The sequence below is a fragment of the Eptesicus fuscus genome, chromosome 9, assembly GCF_027574615.1.
Source record: "Eptesicus fuscus isolate TK198812 chromosome 9, DD_ASM_mEF_20220401, whole genome shotgun sequence".
Lineage (NCBI taxonomy): Eukaryota > Metazoa > Chordata > Mammalia > Chiroptera > Vespertilionidae > Eptesicus > Eptesicus fuscus.
Window position 1 is genome coordinate 92,171,179 of NC_072481.1, and position 25,244 is coordinate 92,196,422.

The window sequence follows — 25,244 nt, forward strand, 5'->3', positions numbered from 1 at the left end:
GCGGCCTCCCTCCGCGCTCGGCCCAGCCCCCCCCCTCCCACCCCCCAGGCCGCAGCGACCCCAAGGATCAGAAGAGGAAAGAGGAAAAAGTCTCCAGAACCCGAGCGTAGGCCTGCCACGCCCTCCCTTCCAGCTTCCAGTCGTCCCCGGGGAGCGGGGGGAGGAAGCGGGGGGGCGGTCAGGTCCGGGAGGGGGCGAGGGGGCGGGGCCGAGCGCTGGTGTCGCCCCACTTCGGCGGGCAGGGGTCCTCGCGGCCCCAGCGGCGCGGGCTCGGGGTGGGCGGCGCCGGGCGTGGGCGGCGGGCCAGGCCACCCCTCCGCGCGTCCTCTCCCCGGAGGCGGAGGGAAGCGGACCGGCCGCAGCCCCGACGTCGCCGCCCGCGGTGGGAAGCGCCTTAAAAGCCGCTGCCCGGCCCCCGCCCGGTTCTCGCCAGGCTGTCTCGGGAGTGTGCGCGGAGGCCGGGGCCTGGCCGCCGACCGACTTCCGACGGACCCCGATCCCGGGCGGCCCCCAGACCGGCCGACCTCGGCTTCGGAAAGACCGGGACGGACCCCGGTCGGCTCCAGGCACACCCGGCTGGCCCGGACGCGCCCCCTGCCGGCGGGCAGCGGGCCGAGGGCGCCGGCGGCGGGGGCATGCGTGGCCCGCGGTATGGCCTCGGCGGTGTTTGAGGGCACCTCGCTCGTGAACATGTTCGTGCGCGGCTGCTGGGTGAACGGCATCCGCAGGCTCATCGTCAGCCGGCGCGGGGACGAGGAGGAGTTCTTCGAGATCCGCACCGAGTGGTCGGACCGCAGCGTGCTCTACCTGCACCGCAGCTTCGCCGACCTGGGCCGCCTGTGGAAGCGCCTCCGGGACGCGTTCCCCGAGGACCGGCCGGAGCTGGCGCGCGCGCCGCTGCGCCAAGGTGCGGGGGCGCGGGCTGCGGGCGGGGCCGGCGCCGCGGGGGAGGTTCAAGGGGGAGTGCGGCTGTGAGGTCGCTTTAAAGTGCACGAAGGGGAGAGGGGAAGTTACTTAAACTGAGACTGCGGCTTTCCTTCCGTCCCGGCACGGACTGGGGACACTTGGACCCTCCGCCCGCAGGTGAAGGGCGCCCAGAGTGCCCGGGGTGAGAGGACAGGGAGTCGCTCATGGAACCCCGAAGCCTTCCCGGCCTGGGTACCAGAATAGGTGCCCTGACCGTCCCCTCGGGCCAGTCACTGGCCAGGACCAGTGCGGCGGCCGGTGTCGGGGTGGCCCCCAGGCCTCTCAGTCTCGGCGCCTCCGTCCCCACTCTCGGGAAGGCCAGCGGCGACCCCGCCCCGCCCAGGGGGGCGGCAGGAGGGTGCTAGGGAGGCCTATGGGAAGAGCTGACAGTGTCCAGTTGGGGGTTGCGCCCCTCAGACTCCTCCCCCGGGCGGGGCCGCGCCTCTGGACTTCGCTGACAGCGGAGCTGGAGTGCGTGTTGCCACGCAGCCTTCTGTCACCGCTGGGGAGGGCCAGCCCACGGGCGCTGCAGAGGAAAGCTCGGCCCCCACCCCAGGGGTGGGTCCACATTTGCTTCTGATTAACTGTGGCGGCCTCCTCCCTCGCCTTGTGACCGGGCCTGGCTCCTGGGACTGGAGTTTCAGAGATCTGCTGTGGCTTCGCATTTCCTACTGCCTGTCTGTCGCCCGTCCCACTGGCTGCCCTTTGGAGGCCAGGCGGGGAGGAGGTGGGAGGAAGGAGGAAGGGCCAGAGAAGCTAAAATCGAGATGGGAAGGATTGCAGAGGGGGAGAAGGGGCCAGGAAGGTCTGCAGGGCTCTGAGCAGCCTCACTTCCCTTATATCCGCCCCCTCCCCCCACATGACCACCTGCAGTTAGGTGACACCAGAACCCTTCCTTTCTGCAGTCCTCTAAGCAGAGACTGGGTGGCACTTTGGGGGCAGTTACTGAAGCGGAGGGTGGCCGGGACAAGTCTCCTTAGCTGCTGTCCACCTGAGGTCTTAAGATAACCTCTCCTTACCCCCTGGCGATCCCCACTCCCACCCCAGAGAGTGAATTATATGGCCCATTAGCTCAGTTCCCATCCACATCCTCTGGCAGACACGTCATGTTGGAAAGGCTCCCCAAGCTGGTGAGTCTGGAGGCCCTGAGCGAGACAGCTTGCCTTGCAGGCTTCTCTTTGCTCCCCAGATTCCCACATTTATAGCCATTCTGGAGACAGTTTAGGATTATTTTAAGCATGGCAACAGTTTTCCTTGGGCTTGCTATTTGGGTGTGTGTTATTGTATTTTTTAAATTCAAATGAATGCCCAAATCAGGAAAGCTTAGTTGCGTTTTCTCCTTTCTGGAACAAGGTGGGCCATGAACAGATTGGGGCCCCCTAAGGCCTTCAGAGCGCCTGCCGTCCCCTCTGCCCTCCAGGTCTCACTAGGTCAGGTGGCCCAGCTCAGCCGTGACCCTGGGCACCCTGTCTGGTCCCTCCTTGGTAACATAGTACCTGTTGCTCACTTTTGTGTATGTGAGGATTAAAATGCAGAGTGGAGTGTCTAGCAGTAGTAAGCCCTGCATTAATGCTAGCTCCCCTCAGCACCCACTGCTTCTGGCGAGACTTGTAGATGGTGGTGGGGAGGAGAGCGTGGCATCGGCTGCCCTGGGACGTGATAATGAAAAGTCTTACCTGGAGCAAAAGGGAAGTGAGTGTGAGGCCTTGCCCCGCCCTGCACATGCCCCTGGCTCTGTGCCTTCTGTGTACATTTGAGTTGTGCTGGGTCAGTTTAGGTTTCTGAGGTGTAGACACACAGAGAGTACCTCTGAAGAGAGCCACTTACAAGTGAAGAAAGGTTTAGGATGATGGGGTGGGGGGGGGGGGGAAGTAGACTTGAAAAGTATATGATAGGCCGTGGCTGGTGTGCTCAGTGGTTAGAGTGTCAGCCCATGCACCAGAGGGTCATGAGTTTGATTCCCAGTCAGGGGCACGTACTGGGTTGCAGCTTCAATCCCCAACCCGGTCAGGGCATGTGCAGGAGGCATCCAACAGATGTCTCTCTCTCACATCAATGCTTCTCTTTCCTCCTTCTACTTTCTAAAAATTAATGGAAAAAATAACCTTGGATGAGGATTAAAGAAAAAGAAAAGAAAGGATATGATAGGTACTTACTTACCTGAAGGCGGGGGATTCAAATGAGGTATTAGCCATGGTGGTGGTCATGGTGGTAGGGGCAGTGGGGGTGGTGAGGATGAGGACCAGCCGCTGGGTGAAAGGACCTTATAACAGCCCACGGTGGGACTGTTGGAACCTTTGGCTGGATGCCTGGCTCAGCAACCTTAATTCCCCATCTAGTCCTTGATTCTCTGAAGGGAGGCAAGCTGGTCCCTCCCCAAGCACCACCTGAGTTTTGTACAATCCTAAGGGAAGTCCGTTTCCTTTTCAGAACTGTTTAAGTCCAGGGAAATAATTTTCTTAGTAAAATACATTCCAGTAATGTAAAAGAAAAGTCCACCTCATTTCTATGTGCCAGGTATCATCCTAGGTGCTAGGGACATGGTAGTGAACAAAAAAGACACCCCCCCCCCCAAAAAAAAAAGTCCCTGCCCTCATGATTCTTATATTCTGGTTGGGAGAAACCTAGTAATAAACAAGATAAATGAAAAATATGTTAGTGATAAATGTTCAGAAGATAAAAAATAAGTAAGCAAGGAAAGGACCTATTGCTTATGGGGGCAGGGAAGGTAGGGTGGTCCGAAGGGTCTGAAAGGAAGTGACCTTTGAGTAGAAACCTGAAGGAAGGGAGGGAGCCAGGCCACATCACTACCTGTGGAAGAAAGAGGAGCAAGTGCAAAGGTCCTGAGGCCTGCACGCACCTGGTGACTTTGAGTAGTGAGAGGCCATTGTGGCGGGAGTGGAGAGGGTAGTCAGAGATGATTGGGGAGGTAGGGAGTGAGCAGGTCACACTCGGATTTGGGTTCTTACTCAGAGGTGGAGAGCTTTGAACAAGTGACTTAATCTAACACACACTCCGGCTGCTGTGCTGAGAATGACTCGGGAAGGAAGGGAGGCTGGCTCGAGCTGCTGGGACATTGTGGCAGGTGTAGCAGGGCAGATGTGAGACGTGGCCAAGCACTGATATGTCTGGAAGGGAAGAGCACAGCATTGACTGAGAGACCAACTGTGGGTGTGAAGGAGCCTCAGGCTCGCAGCCAAGCTTTCAGCTGAGAAACGGAATTGCACTCACTGAGACGGAAGCCCGCAGGAGCCGGGGTAGGGATGGAATTGCCACTCACTGAGCCGGGAAGCCCGCAGGAGCCGGGGTAGGGCTCCAGCTTTGAGTGTATTTCAGCATTTTCTCCAGATAAGGCCCCTCATTGGGAGCCTGTGGGGTGCACACGTCTGCTCACCTTTATCACTGAAGATTTTAACCTACCTACAACCTCATGGACTGTCTGTGCTTGGATTTGAGGTCTGAGGGATGGGAGTTAAGGTATCTAGGGTATTATCAGGAAACACCCACCAGCCTCACACACCCTGATAGCTCCAGGAAAATGTGTCCTCTGCTCCCGGGCCTGAGCCTGTCCTGTGGGCAGAGAGGGAAGAAGCTCAGCGCTGCCCCAGACCAGAACGCCACCTGCTGGATGGGACGGACTGCAGAGTCTCCGAGTTTACATTCTGAGAGGCTGCGGAAAGTTCCAGCCACCTGGGCCCTGGGCAGCAGACAGGGGCACAAAGGCCTTCTTTGCCGGGCCAGATGTGTGCTCAGTGAGCCTGCCCCTCGCCTGTGACTCAGCTCCCACCCCCGTGCATAGCCCCACCTCAGGGTGTCCTGCCCCTCCTAACGGGCAGTTTTCACTTCTGGGGGTTCGGGGTATCCTTTCAGATTCACAGGCCAATTTTGAGTTTCTTCCAGGGGTAGTGCGCCTGGGCTGGTGCTTTCCCAGGACCCCGGCAGCGTGGCCGCATGCTCTGCCACCGTCCTGGCTGGGACTGTCCCCCTCCATGTCGCCTGCTCTTCCTCTTTCCTCCTTCCGCTTTACCTGTCTTTCCCAAGTCCACACGCTGCCACTGCCCAGACTTCCTCTGGTTTCCCTGTGCCGGTGCTCCTGGTGTCCGGTCCGGTCCGGTCTCTGCAAGTGGCCACGTGGCTGATTTGGTTCACGGTCCTGTGATCTCATCCCAAGAGAGCTCACTGTGCTGTGGGCACAGGTGACCCGAGCTAACTCTCAGCTAGAGGAGGAGCTGACATGGTGCTTTCCACCAAATTTCAGAGGAGAAACTCAGTTCTGCTTCTCGGGTCAGAACCCACTGTGGCATCCTGGCTGCCCCCAGCACATGGATCCCCTTCCCTTCTTAAAACACGTCTAGGCCTCTCCTTTCTCTGCTGTCTCTTTTAATCAACCCTTTTCCGAAAGGTGAAGGATACTCCTGCATTGTGGGCAGTGGCAACCCGGGGAGATTCAGAGTACCAGGCAAGCTAATGACGGTGGGCACTGGGTCAGCTTGCCTCTTCTGGCTGAAGCCCAGCTTGGAGTTGCATCATGCTCATGGGATTCAGGAGACAGAGAGGCTGGTGGTGAGTTATGACCCCGACGTGCATTTGACCCGCGTAGCACAGTCCTCCGGGCAGGTGTCCTGTGGGAGCTCTGGGCTCTGGGCTCTGGGCAGTAAACGGTACAGTACGCTGTTATCGGTGGTTGGCATTGCCCGCCCACTGAAATACAGTTTTTATTGGTATTTTTGTTCACTTTTACTTTCTTGGGTGACAGTCGGCATCCACTGGTCACTGCTGGTTGTCACCACTAAAAAGATGGTCCCCTTGTCCCGGAGCCTAGAAGCCCCAGAGCCCCGTGGTCGGAAACCTCTCCTTGGTGGGAAGGCCAGGGAGCCTGAGGGTTAGGGTCTGCTCTCCGTTCCATCCGGGCCTGCTGTGGCCTCCCTGCGATGACATGATGGCAGCCCAGGTGTCCCCTTGGAGCTCACGCTCTCCCCAAGCACACACCTTCAGTCCGTCTTCCTCTGACCCCGCACCCTAGACTGAGTCACAACTGTGGACACAACCACATAGCTCCTTTGATAACTTACCCTGCAAGTTTTACTTAATTTTGTTTTAAGAACAAAACACTTTAGTTGTCCTTTGCTGATAGGTACCTTGTAACCAGTGGGGAAGCACACTGAGCATCAGTGGGCAGAGCGGAGAGCAGGAATGGAGGTGTAATTACAACTCTTACACAGCATCTGTAGTTCCCCCAGGCAGCTGGCCCGCCTCCCCGGTGAGAAAAGGAGGCCCTGATGGGCTGGAGCACAGGTCACAGTGGGCGGGCTCAGGGGAAGTGGGGAAAGCACTGGCCTTGGAACCAGACAGGGAAGGACTCAGAGTCTGGCTCTGTCGTGCCGGTGACTTCAGGCAAGTGGCTTAGTTCCTAGAGGCCCGGGTACGTGATGGCCTTAGCGATGTTTGCGCGGCAGGGCTGTGGCGAGCGTGAAGCTGGGATCTCCACGCTGGGCACCTGAGAATGGTTGGCTTTGGACTCGGGACCACGTGATCCTGGAGCTTGGGCTCTTTTCTTTGCCACTCTTTTTATAAACACCTTTCCCAGAGGTGGACGGTAGTTCCGCATTGTGGACAGTCATGACAAGGGAAGTCATCCAGATTCCGAGAGCCGGGGGGCGGCCCCCTGCTTCTGAGAGCGCCCTGTCCAGGTGTGGCCCCCTCCTCCTGTCCCTGCCCGGCTACAGAGAGGCCCCACAGAGGGTTCCCTCCATCATCTCGGCGGGCCCCACGGACCAGGCCTGTGGCTCTGCTGGGCAGAGACTAGAATTGGGTGCCTGGTGTGGGTCAGGCCCAGGGACTGTGCTCCAGGGGGCAGTCTTATGAGGGGCAGGTGACTGTGATACCTGGGGCTGGTGTGTGTACTACCATAAGGAATAGAGTTACCCGGTGGGCAGAGTTCTCGAGGCCAGAGCCTGCAAGGGGGGCCACGACTGCCCTCTGCTCCCATGGCGAACCCCTTCATGTGGCGTGTGAGGCCCGGCTGGCTCAGCCTTCCCTACCCCTGCCCCAGCCACACTCCAGATCCCACACCCTGATCTCCTTCTCCCTCCCTCGCCCCTTCCTTCAGGCCTCCTAGTCTGAGAGGGTGGGTCCCTTGCTATGGGTCTTCCTAGCTCCCAGGTGACGCCCCACTCCCTGTGGCCAGTGTGCATCTCCCTTCCATCCTCCTGGCAGCAGGAAGCCCGGGGGAGCCAGGGGTCCTGCTAGCTTGTTGGCCAGGGCACCTCCACACCTGGGGGGCTGCCTGGCTGGAGCAGGAGGGCAGGCAGCACTGGGGGGTGAGCGGATGAGAGGTGCTTCCTGTTGTGAGCGCTGAGAGTGGGGTGGTGTTCCCTCAATGCCGTTGATGTTTTAAGGCAGACTGGCTAAGCAAACGGCTTCTGAAACACGTTTGGGAAGGGAATTGTGCTTTCAGTGGGAGAGCAATGACGAGGCCTAGAGAAGGAGGGGTTAAGGGAAGGACACAGAAAAGGTCGGTACTTTTAAGTGAAACACTTACTTTCTCATATGACAAAACCACATTCTCTCAAGGGAGCATCTGCCTTGTAGGAAGACACAGAGGAGGGAAGAGCGGCTCCTCTCAGCCCTTCTTGCATCCTCAGAAAGTGTAACTTGGTCGCTGCCTCTTCGGCCTCCTCCTCTCCACCACTGAGCAAGGGAAGCCGGCAGGGAGGGTGAGCCAGCGGGCACCCCGGTGTGCAGCAGGTGTCAGCAGGGGCAGACAGTCCCCTTGTAAACGCTGCATGACACCTCGCAGAAGGGAGCACAGGACACTGAGGTGGCGTCGAGGGGAGCGCTGCGGGTCCCGGGAGAAAGGCCCTCATTGGGACGTGTACGTGTGCAAATATAGCCACGGGGCTACGTCTCCAGCTCGTTTCTTAGCCTCCATTTCTTGAATGTTGGCTGCCTATGTAGAAAACAGGCACTGTACGTAGGAAGTAAGCCTATAAGGTTTTCCAAAAAATTTAAAATGTTTTGTTTCCAAAATGTGTATTATGCTCAACCTTTAAAGAACATGCATCTCCTAAGCACGCATGATGACCCTGCGTTCCCGGTGTCACCCACACGGCCTGCTCTCTGTACGGGGTGTTGATGGGCACGTTTGTGCACTGGAGAAGGAACTCTGGAAATGTAATTTATTATGTGACTTGGTTGAGAGGTCACGTTACAGAAAATCTTCCTAGGGCTCTATTGTGGAGTCTCCTCTGAGACTTGTGCCCTTTGGGTCATGGACACTCCTTCCTGTGCTTCAGAAAGACGGTCTTCCTTCCGACCTGACCGAGAAGGCTCCTGACTTTGTTTCCAGAATTTTAGCAGCAGAAGGCTCAGGTTAGGTTCCGGTCTCCCGAGTCTGTCCGTGGGACCGCCTGAGGTGTTCTGCACAAAGCCTCCACTTCCTGAAAAAAATGGGACCTTGGACCCAGGCTTCTGAGATCAGGAAACTGGGTTGTTAGTGTTTGCGGTCACTGATGGGTCACTGTGCTGATGTCAGCGTGTTCAGTCTGGGTTTCGAGAATAAATCAGGTGTTTGCATGAGGAAGCCGATCGTGAAACCGATAGAAACAATCTGTGTTCTCAGTTTCCAAGGCTAAACTAGTTCACAAGCAAAAGGCACCCTGGCTGCTGTAGGCTGACTTTAACCCTCAAATGTATGTAAAACTGGCACACTGAAATTGATATATAATTGTGCTATCAATCTTTTGGTTTCAGTTTTTTAATTGGTCAGGGCTAAATCTGGATAAAATTTTCACATCACAAATTGTGTGAAGTGAAATCTTAACAGTTGAGGTTATATTAGTGTTTATGTTTTTATCAGAAATTAGAAAAACTCCCGGGTGCTGTGAAGTCTACTGAGTCAGCTTCCTGATAGAAGTACCTGAATGTGGCTGGGAGTGGATTATCCCTTCCTGTCCTCACTGGACTGAATTCCATGGCTTCCAGAGTACTGTCACCCCCTGCTGGCCAGTCCTGGAACCACAGTCTCATAACCAAGAGGTGTGGGGAGACCACAGGTGGAGGAGCAGGCACAGTGCAGAGTGGTGAATTCTGCAGATGTCAGGAGAGAATTCTCTGGGAGCCCAGGTCTCCCAGCCTCTGATGTGGGGAAGGCTGCGCAGAACAGAGGGCATATGCCCCCTCTTGAGAGCTGGATGAGATTTTCTCGGACACGAACCTGGAGGTGGGGGAAGGTCAGCAGAAAGGTTGTCCCAGCAACAGGCAGCGTGGCGTGAGGGTGAGCAGGTCAGCAGGCAGCACTGCACGAGGGTGGGGGGCTGTGTTTGGATGGCGTGGGCCTGTTCCTCGGGGTTGGTGTGAGGGTTGGGGACTCACAGGGCACAGGGCCACTAAGGTGGACTGGATCAGGTCGAGGAGGGTCTGTGCACGTGGGTAAGACGCTGAGACTGTCTCCAGAGGCCTGACCACGTGCTTCTTGCTTTCCTCTGGAAAATGGGTCACCATGAAGACAGGGTTCCAGGTAAACACAGTCAAGGTTGAATTTCAGATAAATAATGAACAATTTTTTAGTAGAAGTCTATCCATACTTTGCATTATTCATTGTTTATCTGCAGTTCAAATTTAAATAGGCATCCTGTGTTTTATTTGCTACATCTGGCCCCTTAAAAGATAATCATAGAGCAGAATGTATTTATCTGATGAAGTCTCATCCTTGGAGATTATTAACCCAACCATAGGTTGAACATTAATTAAAGCAAAGATGTAACCAAAACTATGTTGTTACAACAAAGATACAAGAATTGTAAACCTCTGTACTGACTTAAGATTAAGTTATGCTTTTAACTTGTAAAGCGGGTGTAAATGCTGTTTGCCCTCACTCTGCAGGAGGTTAGTCTTCCTGCGGATGTGCCCACAGAACATAATACTGTGTCCGAGGCCCGGCTGATTAAGCGAGTCGTCCAGCTGCAATAGAAGCTGAAGTACAGGCACAGTTCTGCTCACCTTGGAGTAATGAAGCACCTTGTGGGCATGATGGACATACTGGTCTCTTTAAAAAAACTTTCAGAGGATTTTGCCTTGGTCCCTTTCCCTCCCGAGACTTCCCTGAAGCAAGCAGAAGATGAAAGCACTTCGGTGCAAGCGTGTGCACGTGTGTGTTTGAAATTCTGTTCCCAGGAACTCAGGGCCTGGAGAGCACGTCTGTCTCTCCTTCTTGTCCCTGCTTCCCGCAGCGTGCTGGGTGACGTGCTGGGGCCGACAACCTGGGGAACAGCGGAGATGGTGGCCCAGTCCTTGTCGCCGGGGATGGCTGGGGCGCTGTGCCGGATGTGCCGGGCTGTGTGGGTAGGGGCCTGGGGTTTCCCAGTGGTCCAGCCATGACCCACCGGCCTGCCTCTGGGACTCCTGCTCCCTGGCCAGCTGCCATCTGGCTGCCTGGGCCTGTGAGGCTGGGCAGCGGGGGCTGGACCAAGCAGGGACGCCGATACCCAAGGGACTTGTGCTTCAGGAAGTTGAGAGGGTGATTCCTGGCCTCGATTCGAGCTGACGCTGTGGAGCATCCCCCTGCTGTGGCCAGGCTTTCAGAATTGCTCTCGCCCACGTGTGGGGTGCTCCTGGCTTTCCAGGGACCCTACATTGTAGGCCTCTTCCTTTCAATCATGTAGTGTAAGAAATGAATTTTATCACTTATGTAGACGCAGTCACTGATTTGCCTAAAAACAACAAGCACCCTTTCTCCTGTAAAACAAAATGAAACCAGAACTTCTAACGAACTTAGACTCATTACTGACAACAGTTCTGGGATTTCAGCTGCGTGTTTTGGTGAGAGCTCACAGGGCAGGCATCCTAGGTCACAGGACGTGCGGGGAGAGGCATGTCTCCTTGGGAATAGAATATTCCCCATCTCCAGGAAGCCGATGTACAGAAACTGTAACGGGCGGGTTTGCGTTCCTCACTGTTCATGGGGACCCAGAAACGTACCCCGATTCTCCAATCTGTGACCTATAGCATTTACAAAGCAACAGCCTGCACTTCCCAATAGCCGCTCAGGATTTCTGGTAACTAACAAGTCAGATGCTGATTCCTGGAAAGTGCTGTGAGTCATGCCACGTTGGTTTTCTCTGAGTAGAAATCTGATTTCTTCCTCCCAACACCAGCATTTAAATGACGGATCTAACCATGGGCTCCATTCAGATGGGCCCTGTGGTCAGTCCGCAGCCCAGAGCGAGTCCGCCTGCTGCTGCGTTGTGGGAGTGGGCGTTGCCAGGGCACCTCCCCTGGTGCAGCCACCACAGGCGGCGCTGCGTGGGCCCCGCCGAGCTCGGGTGGAGCCCAGGGTGTTTATGGAGCCATCCCTGCTGCCCCCTCAGAGGCCACTTGGAGGGTCTGTCTGTGGCTTATGCCTGCCTACCCCCCTCACTCAGTCCCCCTGGCTGCCAGACCTCTCGCTTTAGATGGCAGTGTCACCCCAAATACACCCAGATCATTCACTGGGTCTTTGAAACTTCACATGAGGTGTAGAACAGGGCTTCAGAGTAGGGCTGTACATACGTGAACGAGGCTGAGTAGATGCACCCACCCTCATGCAGGGTGACACGGGGGTGGCACCCTCATCGTGGGAGGCCTGTTGTCTGTATTTGATGTGGGAGCACATTTCCTGGTCTGTTTTTCTGACTGTAGGCATGTCTGTCTCCACTGTAGGACTGGTAGCCATAAAGGACGCCCATGATATAGAGACCAGGCTGAACGAGGTGGAGAAGTTGCTGAAGACCATCATAAGCATGCCATGTAAGGTGAGTGGGTCGGGTCCGGCTGGGCGGGACGGTGACACATCCCACCAGCGTCCACATAGCTGGCCTGCTGGCTCCCTTGGCCACCTGCCCGTCCCCGGAAGTGTCAGGCCATAGGGAGGTCGGTGGGTAGACCCGGGAAAGGAAGACTTTGATGAGCTCCAGTGGCTCCATAGTTTCTTCCCTGGGCAAGTGGAAGTGGGGGGCCAAAGAGGTGTTGAGTAGGAAGGGAAGGGGGCCCTCCACCACAGAGGTCTTGGCTCTCCTGCTTCCATGCAGAAGGTCTTGTTGAGGGTGTCTGAGGGGAGGCGTGAGGAGCCCGAGGGAGTGTTGGCCTCAGCAGCGGCAGGTGGATATGCAGCTTGCAGGCCTGGATGCAGTGGTGATGAGGAACTGGCCGCTGGGTGCAGTGGTGATGAGGAACTGGCCGCTGGGTGCAGTGCTGATGAGGAACTGGCCGCTGGGTGCAGTGGTGATGAGGAACTGGCCGCTGGGTGCAGTGGTGATGAGGAACTGGCCGCTGGGTGCAGTGGTGATGAGGAACTGGCCGCTGGGTGCAGTGGTGATGAGGAACTGGCCGCTGGGTGCAGTGCTGATGAGGAACTGGCCGCTGGGCGCAGTGGTGATGAGGAACTGGCCGCTGGGCGCAGTGGTGATGAGGAACTGGCCGCTGGGTGCAGTGCTGATGAGGAACTGGCCGCTGGGTGCAGTGGTGATGAGGAACTGGCCGCTGGGCGCAGTGGTGATGAGGAACTGGCCGCTGGGTGCAGTGCTGATGAGGAACTGGCCGCTGGGCGCAGTGGTGATGAGGAACTGGCCGCTGGGCGCAGTGGTGATGAGGAACTGGCCGCTGGGTGCAGTGCTGATGAGGAACTGGCCGCTGGGCGCAGTGGTGATGAGGAACTGGCCGCTGGGCGCAGTGGTGATGAGGAACTGGCCGCTGGGCGCAGTGCTGATGAGGAACTGGCCGCTGGGCGCAGTGGTGATGAGGAACTGGCCGCTGGGTGCAGTGCTGATGAGGAACTGGCCGCTGGGTGCAGTGGTGATGAGGAACTGGCCGCTGGGCGCAGTGGTGATGAGGAACTGGCCGCTGGGTGCAGTGGTGATGAGGAACTGGCCGCTGGGTGCAGTGCTGATGAGGAACTGGCCGCTGGGTGCAGTGCTGATGAGGAACTGGCCGCTGGGTGCAGTGGTGATGAGGAACTGGCCGCTGGGCGCAGTGGTGATGAGGAACTGGCCGCTGGGTGCAGTGCTGATGAGGAACTGGCCGCTGGGCGCAGTGGTGATGAGGAACTGGCCGCTGGGCGCAGTGGTGATGAGGAACTGGCCGCTGGGTGCAGTGCTGATGAGGAACTGGCCGCTGGGTGCAGTGGCCGCTGGGTGCAGTGCTGATGAGGAACTGGCCGCTGGGTGCAGTGGTGATGAGGAACTGGCCGCTGGGTGCAGTGGTGATGAGGAACTGGCCGCTGGGTGCAGTGGTGATGAGGAACTGGCCGCTGGGCGCAGTGGTGATGAGGAACTGGCCGCTGGGTGCAGTGGTGATGAGGAACTGGCCGCTGGGTGCAGTGGTGATGAGGAACTGGCCGCGTCAGGCAACCACCTTACTCCTGCAGGCTGCTGCCCGCCTCCTCTGTGGCTGGGAGAGTCAGGGCGCTCATAGTTTACTGTGAAGTGGAGGGAGCTGTGGGGAAACGCTGGCCATGCAGCACTGAGAAAAGCTAGCCAGCTGCTGTCACCCCGTCCTGCCTGTCCCAGAGGCCTTGCGTTTCAGCCACGTGTCCATAAATAAACGAGGTCAGCGATTGCAGCCTCTTCCGCGTGGTCGGTCCTGTGGGCTGTCTGAACAGCTCTGGGTAGCTCTAGATGGGGCCACCTTGTAGAGGATTGATTTTAATAACTAACCAATTTCTCCCCAGTATTCTAGGTCAGAAGTCGTGCTCACCTTCTTTGAAAGATCTCCTCTGGATCAGGTGCTAAAAAATGACAGTGTACATAAAATTCAACCCAGCTTTCAAAGTCCAGTGAAAATATCAGGTAAGAGCTACAGGGAAGGCCTGGGGGAAATGCCGCTGGGGTTTCTGGGAGCCTTTTCAGTGCGGTGCCTGCGTGGCTGCACCCCGCCCCCCACCCTGTCCCCCCACCCCTGAGCTCCAGAAAGACAGCCCAACAGACGGTGAGCATCGTGGGTGAGAAGCTGCTACCAGATCCCTATGAACAGTGTTTTCTGACCCAGAGTTCACACTCCCCCTCCGTCCTAAGGGAGTTACTTGGCATATAAATTGGAGCTTAAGAAGCAGTATAATGATGAAAACATTAATGAGGCATTTCTGAAGCAAACTTCTGGAGTCAGTAGTCTAGCCTGCTAAAACGATAGTTCACATAATGTGGCATTGTGGCTTAGTCTAGGGCAGCCGTGGCCAAAGGGGAGCACACCGTTTCGGTATTGCTAGCATTGATCAATTCACTAAAACATTCACGAAAAAGGCAAGGTCAGCAGCAGGAAGTAATCGTGCACTGAGCAGAGCGCCGGCCAGCTCACCTGCGGGGTCAGGTGAACAGAAGGGGGCCCTGGACGTCACCCTTTGTGGTGGCTTTCTAAGATTGGTTGGCCCTGTTGTCAGAACACGGTTGCTTTCTGCAGTGCTGTCTGCGAAGGCTGCTGAGGGCAAGAGCTCTGCCCCGGGGTCTCAGGCAGGCACCGGGCTTCCCCAGGCAGCAGGCAGTCCACTTGTTTTGGCCTAAGAAGTAGCATTTGAGTGGAGTCTTGCAGGGTTTGCCAGGTGGGAAGGGGGGGAAGGCAGTGGGCTGTAGGCTAACCGTGAGGGCCTGCAGGGCAGCCTGGTCTGTAGGAAGGAGAGGAGGCATTCTGGAGGAGGAGGGGAAGGGGAGGAGTGGAGGAGCAGGCCTCTGGAGGAAGGAGATGAGCGGGAGAAGAGCCCAGAGCCAGCTCCTAAGAAGAAATTGGTGGTCGTGGTGAAGGGGAGACCGAGGAAGCCAACCTGGAGGATGGCTTTGGTGGAAAGTGTCCTTACTGAGTTCTGTGCCACAGCAGGGACGGGAGTCCTCATTGTGTGTTGGTGAGGTGGGCAGGGTGGGCGAGGTCTGGGAACCGGGATGAAGAAGGTACTTCAGGTCTGACTGTGTGAGGATGGGTGGGAAGCCTGGGTTGTCTGCCTGCTGCTTTCGGTGTCTGTGCAGCTTCCTGTGTATTCCTGGCAAGAGGAGCAGCGGTCAGAACCCTCCTCCTTCACGGTGGGGTGAAGGTGGCTGTCGTTTATCCTGGGGGGTGTCTGTGGGCTCCGGCTCGGAGGCTCAGAGGGCGCCGGGACCTGATGGCCAGTCCTGCTGGTTCGCATGCTGCCAGCTGGAGCGGGGCGAGCTCTGTCCTCAGTACGCGGTGGGAGGGTCCCAGCACTGGTGTCCCTGCTCTGCTCCAATCCTTTCTATGCTGAGCAGGTGGGGGAGCAAAGAGCAGTACAGTCCTTTCAGGGCCGGCGTAGGCACAAGGGCCGGTGTGCCTCAGGTTGGCCCCACGTGGAGAAGGACACTCGGGCTGTGTGGCGTTGCCTCCGAGTACCTCCCAGAGGGCGACCTCGTGGGACATCCCAGCCCTCTCAGTGGCCTGTCTTATCGGTGACGGTGATGGGTAAATGAAGGCCACGTCTGCCCTAAGGAGCTGAGAGGACTGAGAGGAAGGGATGGCGGTAGAGTCCCATGCTAACGCTTTAAGTATGTTCTCCGTGTTTTTTCAAGAGGACTGAGGACAGAGGCTTTGGCTTGCACCGCATGTGAGCCTCAGTGAGGCCTTGCATGGCTGACCAGGGACACAGTGTCCAGGTCTAGGGAGGCAGGGTGCTGACCTCCTCGTGCCAGCCGGGAGCCCCGGTGGTGGTGGAGGCGCATGCTCTGCCCTGGGGACATAGCAGTCACTACCCCCAGTGTTGGCTCTGCACAAAACACTTTATAATAAACGGGCTGCCAAAAAATGGAGTTTGTAAACATCTCCTGCAAGTCGGTCCCCGAAATCCTCCAGCCAGGGGCCTGTCCAAGGAACCCGTGTGCGAGGTGGCAGGCTCGGGGAGCACCAATCGATCCCTTCCTGAGCCGAGTCTCTGACGTAAGGGGTGTCCTCCTCTTCTTCTGCCCTCATCAATGGAGCCCGAAGTCTGGGAGTCTCCCTCTGAAGCTTCCCAGCGCAGACTAGTGTGTGGGTGTGCCGGCGTGGGGGTGTTCCGCGGAGTGGAGTGCACGCTCATTGCTCCCTGCTCGAGGAGATAAATAGACGAAGACAATGCACTGTGGTAAATTAGGAGACACTTTCCAGTGAAACCGGGGTTTGTGGTGGCACCGACATTCCTTTGAAGAATGAGTGCACACGTTTGCCAGTGGTGCCTTTCAATCTCCGTCCCATATTCTGGGGTTGCTGCGTTCAGGGGTCCCCCAGGTCTGAACATCCACAGTGTCTCTATCAGCCTCCCTCTGTCCCTGGTTGATAGCCTGTATACTGACTGGTCATCCCACAACTCTGGCTTCCTGAGCTCAGTAATTTCTCACAACCCGGCATCCACAATAAAACCCAAGCCCCCCGTCATTCTAGGCATGTCAGAGTCTGGCTGGCTCCAGCTTTCTGATTTTGTCACCACAGCACCCTCTGCTGCAGACCCTCCGCCGCTTCCTGGCTGGGCTTCGCTCGTGCTATGTCTGCCCCTCCACATCCACTCCTGTCCTGCTAAATTCCATCCATTCGTGAAAATGCCCTCGCTTGCTGCGACTCACCCAGCCCCTCCTCCTCCTCTCCCCAGAGATTTCATGCCACTGACATGGCATTTAGGGAGGAGGTGCCATGGGAACGGGCACTGGCCCCCCTGCGCTTAGAGGCTGCTCTTCACACTGGTGACTTAGGTGCATCAGGCCTCTGCAGGCACAGCCTCCTAATGTTCAGATTGTGCTGTGGCCACGGGCTCCACTAGGTGGCGCCAGGCCCTGGTGGTGCGAGAACCAAGCCAGGTTCTGGGCCCACAACAAGGGCAGTGGATTCTCTGGTGATGCTTTGGGTCAGTACAACCTCAAACAGTCCTCATCCCATGTTAATCTAACTACTATCAAACATAAGAAAAATAGAATATATGAATTAATGAACTGAAGGACTGATAGCATATGGAGCACTGGAAACCATGGCTGCAGTTAAAAAAAAGAAAAAGCATTACCACAGTAGTAATTACTGCAGAAAAGATCCATCGATAGCTGCTAAGATTAGTGGGGGGAAACATTTCAGGAGAAATAGGATTTGCAGAATCTCGATGCATCTCCCTAAAGGTATTTCTTAATCACCAAGAGAAATACAGTAACTTTTGGGAAACTGGCAGAACCTCCTTACGCAGGTGATCCAGGCCCACATCCCAGGAGTGAGGCCAGTGACATCACACACACGGGGCTCCTGCTAGACTAACCACTGTGGTCAGAGCTCACGCAAGTATCAGGGACATCGAGGGACAATCGGTCAAATAACTCACCAGTCTCTTCAAAAGTGTCCCGGTCATCAGAAATGAGAATAGACTGAGGAACTGTCAGAGGTCATAGGAGTCTAGGACACAACAGCTTAATGCAACAAGGAGTCCTGCGTTGGGTCTGAAACCAAAAAAAAGTTGGTGAAACTCAAGGGAGGGAGATGCTCAGTTAACCGACCTGTGCCATGTAATTTCCTGCGGTTGGTAATCCTACCACAGTTACCTGAAGGGTCAACATCAGGAGAAGCTGGTGAGGGATATGTGAGAACTCTGTACTGGTTTCACAACTTTTTTATAATTCTAAAATTAGCTCAAAAATGTTAACAAAAATAAGAAATGGCAAAGCAGGACTCTACTTAATGTGAAAAAATGTAGCTTGAGAATGCACCATTTCATAGAATCAGTCATGCATGTGATTAATTAAATTGGCCAGTGATTTTTTTTTACTATAGGTATTAAGCTGACTTCCAAGAAATTAAAATACTGTAATTTTTCTGTCATCACAACACTGCTTTGGTTTCTTTTTATTTGCATGACACAGCAGATATGAAGACATTAGCAGCCACGGTAATAACTACCATTTCTCAAGCACCAGGTGCTTATTCGGTCTTTACAAATGCCACCTCGTTTAATCTGTACTGTGCCCTTTGGGGTGGATACTGTTGTTCCCATTTTACAGAAGAAGAAACTGACTGAGCAAGAAGTAACCTGCTCCCCAGGCAGAAGTAGCAGAACTGGAGTTTCCTCAAGGGCCCAGGTGGCCTTGCGAACAATTAAACCGCATTTCTGTGCACAGAGGCTGAGCACAGGCAGCTAAGGAATGGTTTGCTACATGTCTATTTTGAGGGGGCTGGTCAAGATTCCAATTTTTAGAGCTTCAAGTTTCACATTTAAGAAAAATTAGGAAGCCCTAGCCGGTTTGGCTCAGTGGCTAGAGCGTTGACCTGCGGACCAAAGGGTCCCAGGTTCGATTCCGGTCAAGGGCATGTATCTCGGTTGCAGGCTCCTCCCCAGCCTGGGCCCTGGTCGGGACTCGTGTAGGAGGCAACCCAATGTGTTTTTCTCACATTGATGTTTCTCTCTGTCTCTCTCTCTCTCTTCCACTCTCCCTAAAAAAATCAATGGAAAAATATCCTCGGGTGAGGATTAACAACAACAAAAAACAAACAAACAAAAAAAAACCCACAACAACAAGAAAGATTAGGATGTTCCTCTGCAAGGTTCAGAAATGTTTGAGGCACTGACATTTGTTTTCATTTGTAAGGTTTCCCCCATCCCCTTGGTTGGGGGTGGGGTGGAGAAAGGTGCTGGGGCCATCTGCTGACTGTACTGACCTCACTCTGAGGTCTTCTGTGCTTCCTGGAGAGACAGATTGGAGTCAAACTTAATGAAAGCAGCTAAAGAAAGTGTTTGTTTTTTATTGTTTTCATTAGGGCTCCCATATGTTTGAAATAGAGAGGGGAGGGAATCTTAGTCTTTCTGGTTAAGAGTTAGTCACCTTCAGAGCCACTCAGGCTCCAGTAAACATCTTCTTGCACCTTCTCACACCTCGGAAGTAATTGGCCCTGGAGGTTCCCAGCATGGCCATTGGTCTTTGCTCCTTCTCAGGACTTGCAGGCTCTCTGGCTGGTTCCCGTGCAGGGAAGGAGGCGGCCCTGCTGGGCCCCGCCTAACTCACTGGGAGTGGGACTGGCTGAGCTGGTGCTGAGAAAACCTGTGAAATGTGAGCTGTCACCTCTCCAGAAAGCCATGTGGAAATTTTAGCAACTAATTACTTGGCAAATCTGAACAATGAGTTGTCATTTTAATCCTGTAGGGATGAGGAGGAAATCTTATGCTTTTCTTTCTTCATTTTTGTGTAGTTTCCCTAATTCTCTTCATATGGAGAGAAATTTAACGAACTGAGAACCAAATACCTGGAAAGATTAAAAATAAGCTTGCAGTTACAATTCCACTTATAAAAAGCAAATCCATGCATGGGAATAAAACAATCTAAGTTATGGTCAGATGTAAGAAAAAATAAATCTCCCAAACCACAATGCGCCAGGTGCCCAGTGAGCTGGGGGCCCGCGCTGCCTGTGCCATGCCGGGGCGGAGGGCCGTTTGGAGCTGCGTGTCTGTGTGTTAGGCCCTGACTGGGAAGATGGTAATCCTTTGGAAAACCCTTTGAATTTGAGAATGCACCAGGAACTTTCCAGTTGAGGGTACCGAGTCCCCAGATCATAGAGCCCCTGGCGGTAACAGCTACCACGCCCTCAGGCACCGCCATTCCACCACTTCCAGCGCCCAACAGCCCAAGACCTGTGCCCTCGGAAAGCTAACACCGCACAGCCAGCAAGACATATGAAGACATTTTCTTTGTGGGCCTTTTTACATTATCAAAGTTTGCGCTTGTTGGTAAAAAGTCAATTTACATGGCAGAATGAGAGAAAGTGAAAAGTGAAGTTGCCCATTGAGTTTAAAACGCACACTGATCTCATTTGATCCATGCGGAAGCCCCGGAGTGGGGCAGTGGGCGGGGGGGGGGGGGGGGGTTGCGGGGAGGGTACACCCGAAGGTGCTGTCCTGCCTGACAGATGGGAGCTTAGAGCCCTGCAGTGTGCCAGGGACCAGACCGGGACTCAAACCAGACTGACAGATGTGGGCTCAATGCTCCTTCTGCTCCAGCCTCAAACGCATGGGGAGGGTGTGGGAGAGAGCTCAGACATGGGGAGGGTGTGGGAGAGAGCTCAGACATGGGGAGGGTGTGGGAGAGAGCTCAGACATGGGGAGGGTGTGGGAGAGAGCTCAGACATGGGGAGGGTGTGGGAGAGAGCTCAGACATTCCTGGGGGAGAGAGGCGCCTTCCGCTTGCACAGGCCGGCAGGTATGGCTCCTGTGAAGGCTGCGCCAGCCCCTGAATCGTGTGCTGGACTCTAGGGTTGGCTCCAGCTGCACCTGTGGGTGCAGAGTGTTCCCCTAAAGTGTCGGGGAGACAGGGCAGCAGGTGGAGGGGGGAGTCTGCAGATTGGTGTAAGCCCCAAACTTTGAAACTTCAAAACCTGGCCCGTCCTGAATATTTACCTGTTGCTTTCATTTTCAGAGATCATGAGGTCCAACGGATTTTGTTTAGCAAATACAGAAACTATCGTTATCGACCACAGTATACCGAACGGAAACGAGCAGCACCTGGGTGTGGATCCGACAGAGCATTTGTGAGTGCGCTGGTCTGCATGTCGTTTCACAGATGGGATCCTGGAGCGGTCGGCTAGTGCGCCTGGGTTCACCCTGTGCGGAGCTCTGTAGGCAGGAACTCCCCGTGGCCACAAACACCAAGCCATCCTGCCTGCATTTGGACACGTATTTAGAGAGCTTGCCTTTTCTAGAGGACATAAGACTGTGGTTCATAAACCTGTGGGAACACAGTTCCTTCGCCCAATGGCTGGCTAAGTGGCCAAGCTTCAGGGTCTGGTCTGTGCTGGGCCCGGAGGGGGTACAGGGGCCACCGCCTCCTCGGCCCCAGGCCTGGTCTCCGGGGATGGGGGGAAGCGGCACCTGCACGCCGGCCTCACATCACAGGGCTAGACGTTCTCCAGACGCGGGTGCCGGGCCCGGCCCAGGGGCCTGCGCTGAGGAGGGGAGGACGAGTAACTAGCGAAGGTGGGACAGCCAGAAACACCGCTTCTCCGTTCTTCCTCCCTTTTAGCAGAACTTTGGCCCTGAGTGCTCTGGGGAAGCCGGCACGGGGCCCCCTTGAGGCACAGCCGCCTTCTCCTCGGGAATTATCAGACAGCAGCTTCAGGGGGTCATGGCGTGGCTTCTGTCGACTGCCAACACAACAGGGGTTGTGTGAGTGTCCGGAAGGGATGTAGCCTCCCCTGGCTCCTCTGAATCTTTAAAGCGGGACCACTGTGTCCTCCGGCGTCCACTGTGCAGACCTCAGGTCACAGGGGCGGCACGCCTGGCTCCGGAGCCCAGCGGCAGCGCTGGCTGTGCAGTCTCCCTGTGGCAGGAGAAGCACACCGTGGGCGGAGGGGCTGCTCAGTCCCAGGTCCCGGCCCGGCCACTCCACGGGAAACAAACATGGACTAGGACAGAGTCATGCCGAGACACCCAGGCTAGGACTGCAGGACACAGTGCGACCCCAGGATGTGACAGCCCCGGTCGGGAAGCCCTGTCCGCCCCAAGAACGGGCTCTTTCTTAGTGTCTCAGATGTCTCTCAGGTGGTGGCGCAAGAACCCTTCCCTGTGGTGTCATGGAATGCTGGCGAGGCCGAGGGGGCCCTCCTGTAAAATGCAGCTGACCCTTGGCACACCCTGCCCTGCCACCGCCGCATGGTCCCCGCTGTGTGTGTATGCAGAGCGCATTAGTTCCTGACGTAATGCAGGGCTGGCATAGTGGAAGGCCCTCCACAGTTTGACATGGATCCTGAGTGCCCTCCTGCAGTGACCTGCTGTACTCTCTCCATCTGGGTGGCGCTGGGGCAGCGAGCCAGCTGCAGCCCTCACCTTTGTCTTTCCTGTTTCAGGTTTGAGAACGGCAGTGAGTTCACCTCCGAGCTGGAGGACGGCGATGACCCAGCAGCTTATGACACCAACCTGTCCTATTACCACCTGGTCCCCTTTGAGACGGACATTTTGGACTGAGTCTGCATGGGCCCTCCTCCTCAGCCCTCAGCTGCTGGTTCTGCTGCTGTTCACCGGGCCCTGTCTATCCCACCAGGGCCCCGTGCCTGCACTGACTGAGCACGGCTCTGCTGCCAGGCCCCGCTCAGCAGCCCGCGCCCGAGGCCTGGTGTTCTGTGCGTGGGTAGGGGCGGTTCTGGGTTAGCACCGACCCCACGATCTCCACCAACCAGGAGTCAGGCCTGGGAGTCCACGACGCCTGCTGCTGCGGAAGGGCCTCTGCCACCGCACACCCCGGCCTGTTTCTGCATTCCTAGGACTCGCCCCCCGTGTGGAGGAGCCACAAGTGCCTGCAAGACATCACGATGCAAGGGGACCGCCCAGGGCCTTGCTGGGTTCCTCCTCGCCTGTGACCGCTTCCTGGGAGGAGCCTCCTCCTGGTGCAGGGCCAGGGCCAGGCGCCCCTCCCTCCTGCCGTCCCCAGCACGACAAGCACACAGAACAATCCACGTGAGCCCTCGCTGAGCCCCACGTTCTGGGCGACATAGGCAGGGCGTCCGAAGTAACCAGCCTTTTCCTGAGAAGCAGGATGTGTGGCCTCTGTTTGTCTTCATCTTCTGTCTGGAAACTGAGGGCTGGCTTTGTGTCCGCCACAGTGGGTGTTTACAGACGGGGAATTGTGGGTGCGGACAGGAACGGGGCTGAGTTAGTTAGTGATTCTCCTCAACAGGAAGAGAACCTTGCCTGGCCTGCCAGCATCTCTTCAGGGTCACGGTGCTGTGGCCACCTGGGCCCCCGAGCTTTGTCTCTCCTGGTTCCCAGCTCCCCACCCTGGAACTGCCATGTAACGTGAAGGAAGGGAGTGAGAGGAAAGCCACACACTCAGTTTGCCTGTTCCCCTCTGCCCTCAGGGAGGGTCTGGGGTCTGTGTGCTTATCTCCTTTATTTCTTCACAGTGTCTACTAAGGACCAACATTTGCTAATGTAAATATTAATAAATTATTGAAGTCCTAATTATTTTACACAGTCTGTTTTTAAATCTATTTTAATGAAATAAAATATATTACTCTCCTTTTATGGATGCAGTGTTTGTGTATAAAGGTCTGCCTCCTTTTATTCCCTCCAGGGAGGGGTGGAAGCCAAACCCTGCCCTCAGGTGTTTGGGTAATTGTGTAGGGTTTTCCTCTTCTCCATGTCCCTCGTTGGGACATGTTCTGTGGCCCAGGAAACCTGTTCTGTGTCCCAGCTGCACACGTGGGATTTCCCTTCTGCCTTCCAGCTGTGCTCAGTTTGCTGCATCCTCCTTTCAGGGAGGCTGTAGGTGGCTGATGGGGGTTGATCAGTTGCCTTTCTTCTCTTGAGGGGTAAAATTCACTTCTGTCCAAGGATAGGGCTGGTTGCTTAGCAGTTAAGGTTAGAATCTTTCACCAAAGAAGTGAAAACATATGTCCACACGAAGACTCAAAAAAACAATTTGCTCATGAATTCATCCAGTGGATATTTCTGTCACTGAAGGGACACTACTCACACCGGAAACCTAGGCTGCCTGGTGAACAGGGTGGGTAGTGATTCCCATGCTCTGGAATCGCTCGCAATGAGCTGCGAGAAGCACCTTACACTCCCAGGAGCAGCAAAGCCAAAGCCATATATCAAAAGGCTCCACTGGGAAGCAGGCGGGTGGTGTCCACAGAAGCCACCGCAGAGCTCTGGTACTCAAATGCACACGTTGCAGGGACTCCCAGAGTTGCAAGCCAGCTGACAGGCCGCACACTGCGAGGGTTTAATCTTCTGGAAAAAAGAGAAAAAGAGTATTTGTAACAGCAACATACTGCTGAAAAGATTGCCTCCATGTTCACTTCTGGTTATGTGCTTTCTCCTCTGTGAACTCAGTGGCATCCTAGTGTTACCAGAGAATGGCGTGGCTTGCCTTTCTCCCTCCATGGTTGCCTTTCTGTTATTGGAGAATTGCGTGGATTGCCCTTCTCTGTTGCTAGTGGGAGCAGGGTCCTAGGGGTGCCACTGGAATAAGCGTTCCCAGAGTCCCCCACGGGAGGATAAGAGGTAGAAAGCTTTATTTGTGTTGAATTACATCCCCTGGGTTGCAAAGTTGCATTTCCCTTAAACCAGTCCTGGAAGAAGCTCAGCTAGGGATTCAGCAGAGCTAGAAGCAAAGCCAGTGTCCAGAGTTTCCCTTCCACGGTGGAGCCGGGCCGGGTACAGCACCAGACTAATTCCAGCCCATCAGTCCATTGTGTGGGCGAGTGGAGTGTGACAGCCCCGCAAGCCAGGAGTCAGGTGCAAGCAGCGAGAGGGAACGCCCTTGTTCAGGAGCTTATGTATCTTAGACTCTACACCCTTGCAGAGGCCACGCCTATTCCTTTTTTCTGGATAAGGTGTACAATTAAGTGATTTTTAGTAAATTTACAGTTAATGGAGTCATCACCACAATCCAGTTTTAAATTTTCCTCTCCCCTTAAAAAGATGCCTTGTGCTTGATTTCAGTCAGTCTTACTCCCATTCCCAATCTCAGGCAACCACGGTGCAGGCTTTTGGCCTTTGTGGATTTGCTTTTCCTGGACATTGTATAGATCACACAGAATGTAGTTTTTGTGTCTAGCTTCTTTCACTGTAAATGTTGCTAGGATGCCCATGTCATAGCAGGTGTGAGTGCTTTAGTCCTGTTGTGTGCAATAGTCCATTGTATTAATGCACCACACGTGGTTTATCAATCATCAGCTGATAGACATTTGGTCTGTTGACACTTTTTGACATTGTGAGTTACGGGGCTATGAACGTTGGAGCTAAAGTCTTTGTGTGGGTATCCATGATTCTTTTTTCTTGGGTACATACCTATGAGTGGAATCATTGGGTCAAATGGTAAATTTATTAACTTTTTAAGGAATTGCCAGACTGTTTTTCAAATTAGTATGCCATTTTATATGTATATTATTATCTCCAGCCTGTTTGAAGGTTTGTTTCTTTCTCCTGGCAAGACTGGGCATTGTCATTCTCTCTGATTATAGCCATTCTAGTGGGTGTGAAGTGGATTTGATTTGCATTTCCCTCATGCCTTCTGATGTTGAGCACCTTCTCATGTGCTTATTGGCCGGCCATTCATTAATCTTCTTAGATGAAATGTGCAGTCATGTCTTTGCCCATTTTATTTTATTTTGAAATAATTATAAATCACAGAAAGTTGCAGAGTAATAGAGAGGTCATGTGTACCCTATACTCTTTTTGTCCCAGAGGTAACATCTTACATATTTTACTATATGATCAAAAGAAGGAGATTGACATCAGTACAGTCCATAGACCTAATTCAGGTTTTTATCAGTTTTACACAGACGTGTGTGTGTGTCTAGGAAGTTTCCTCATATGT

At 55.0% G+C, this 25,244-nt stretch overlaps 1 protein-coding gene across 1 annotated transcript; it reads left to right on the forward strand.

Annotated features, from left to right (window-relative positions):
• The first annotated feature begins 227 nt into the window (after positions 1–227).
• PXDC1 (PX domain containing 1) lies at positions 228–22,942 on the forward strand. The gene is made up of 5 exons (XM_054721529.1): positions 228–907; positions 11,665–11,756; positions 13,670–13,787; positions 20,343–20,454; positions 21,769–22,942. The coding sequence occupies exons 1-5, from the start codon at positions 652–654 to the stop codon at positions 21,884–21,886; spliced, it is 696 nt and encodes a 231-aa protein (XP_054577504.1). The 5' UTR covers positions 228–651; the 3' UTR covers positions 21,887–22,942.
• The last annotated feature ends 2,302 nt before the right edge of the window (positions 22,943–25,244 follow it).

Coding starts and splice junctions, on each gene's coding strand:
- PXDC1 (XM_054721529.1), top strand. CDS start 652: ATGGCCTCGGCGGTGTTTGAGGGCACCTCGCTCGTGAACATGTTCGTG. Junction 908..11,664: donor GCGCGCGCCGCTGCGCCAAG/GTGCGGGGGCGC, acceptor TCTCCACTGTAG/GACTGGTAGCCATAAAGGAC. Junction 13,788..20,342: donor AAGTCCAGTGAAAATATCAG/GTAAGAGCTACA, acceptor TTTCATTTTCAG/AGATCATGAGGTCCAACGGA.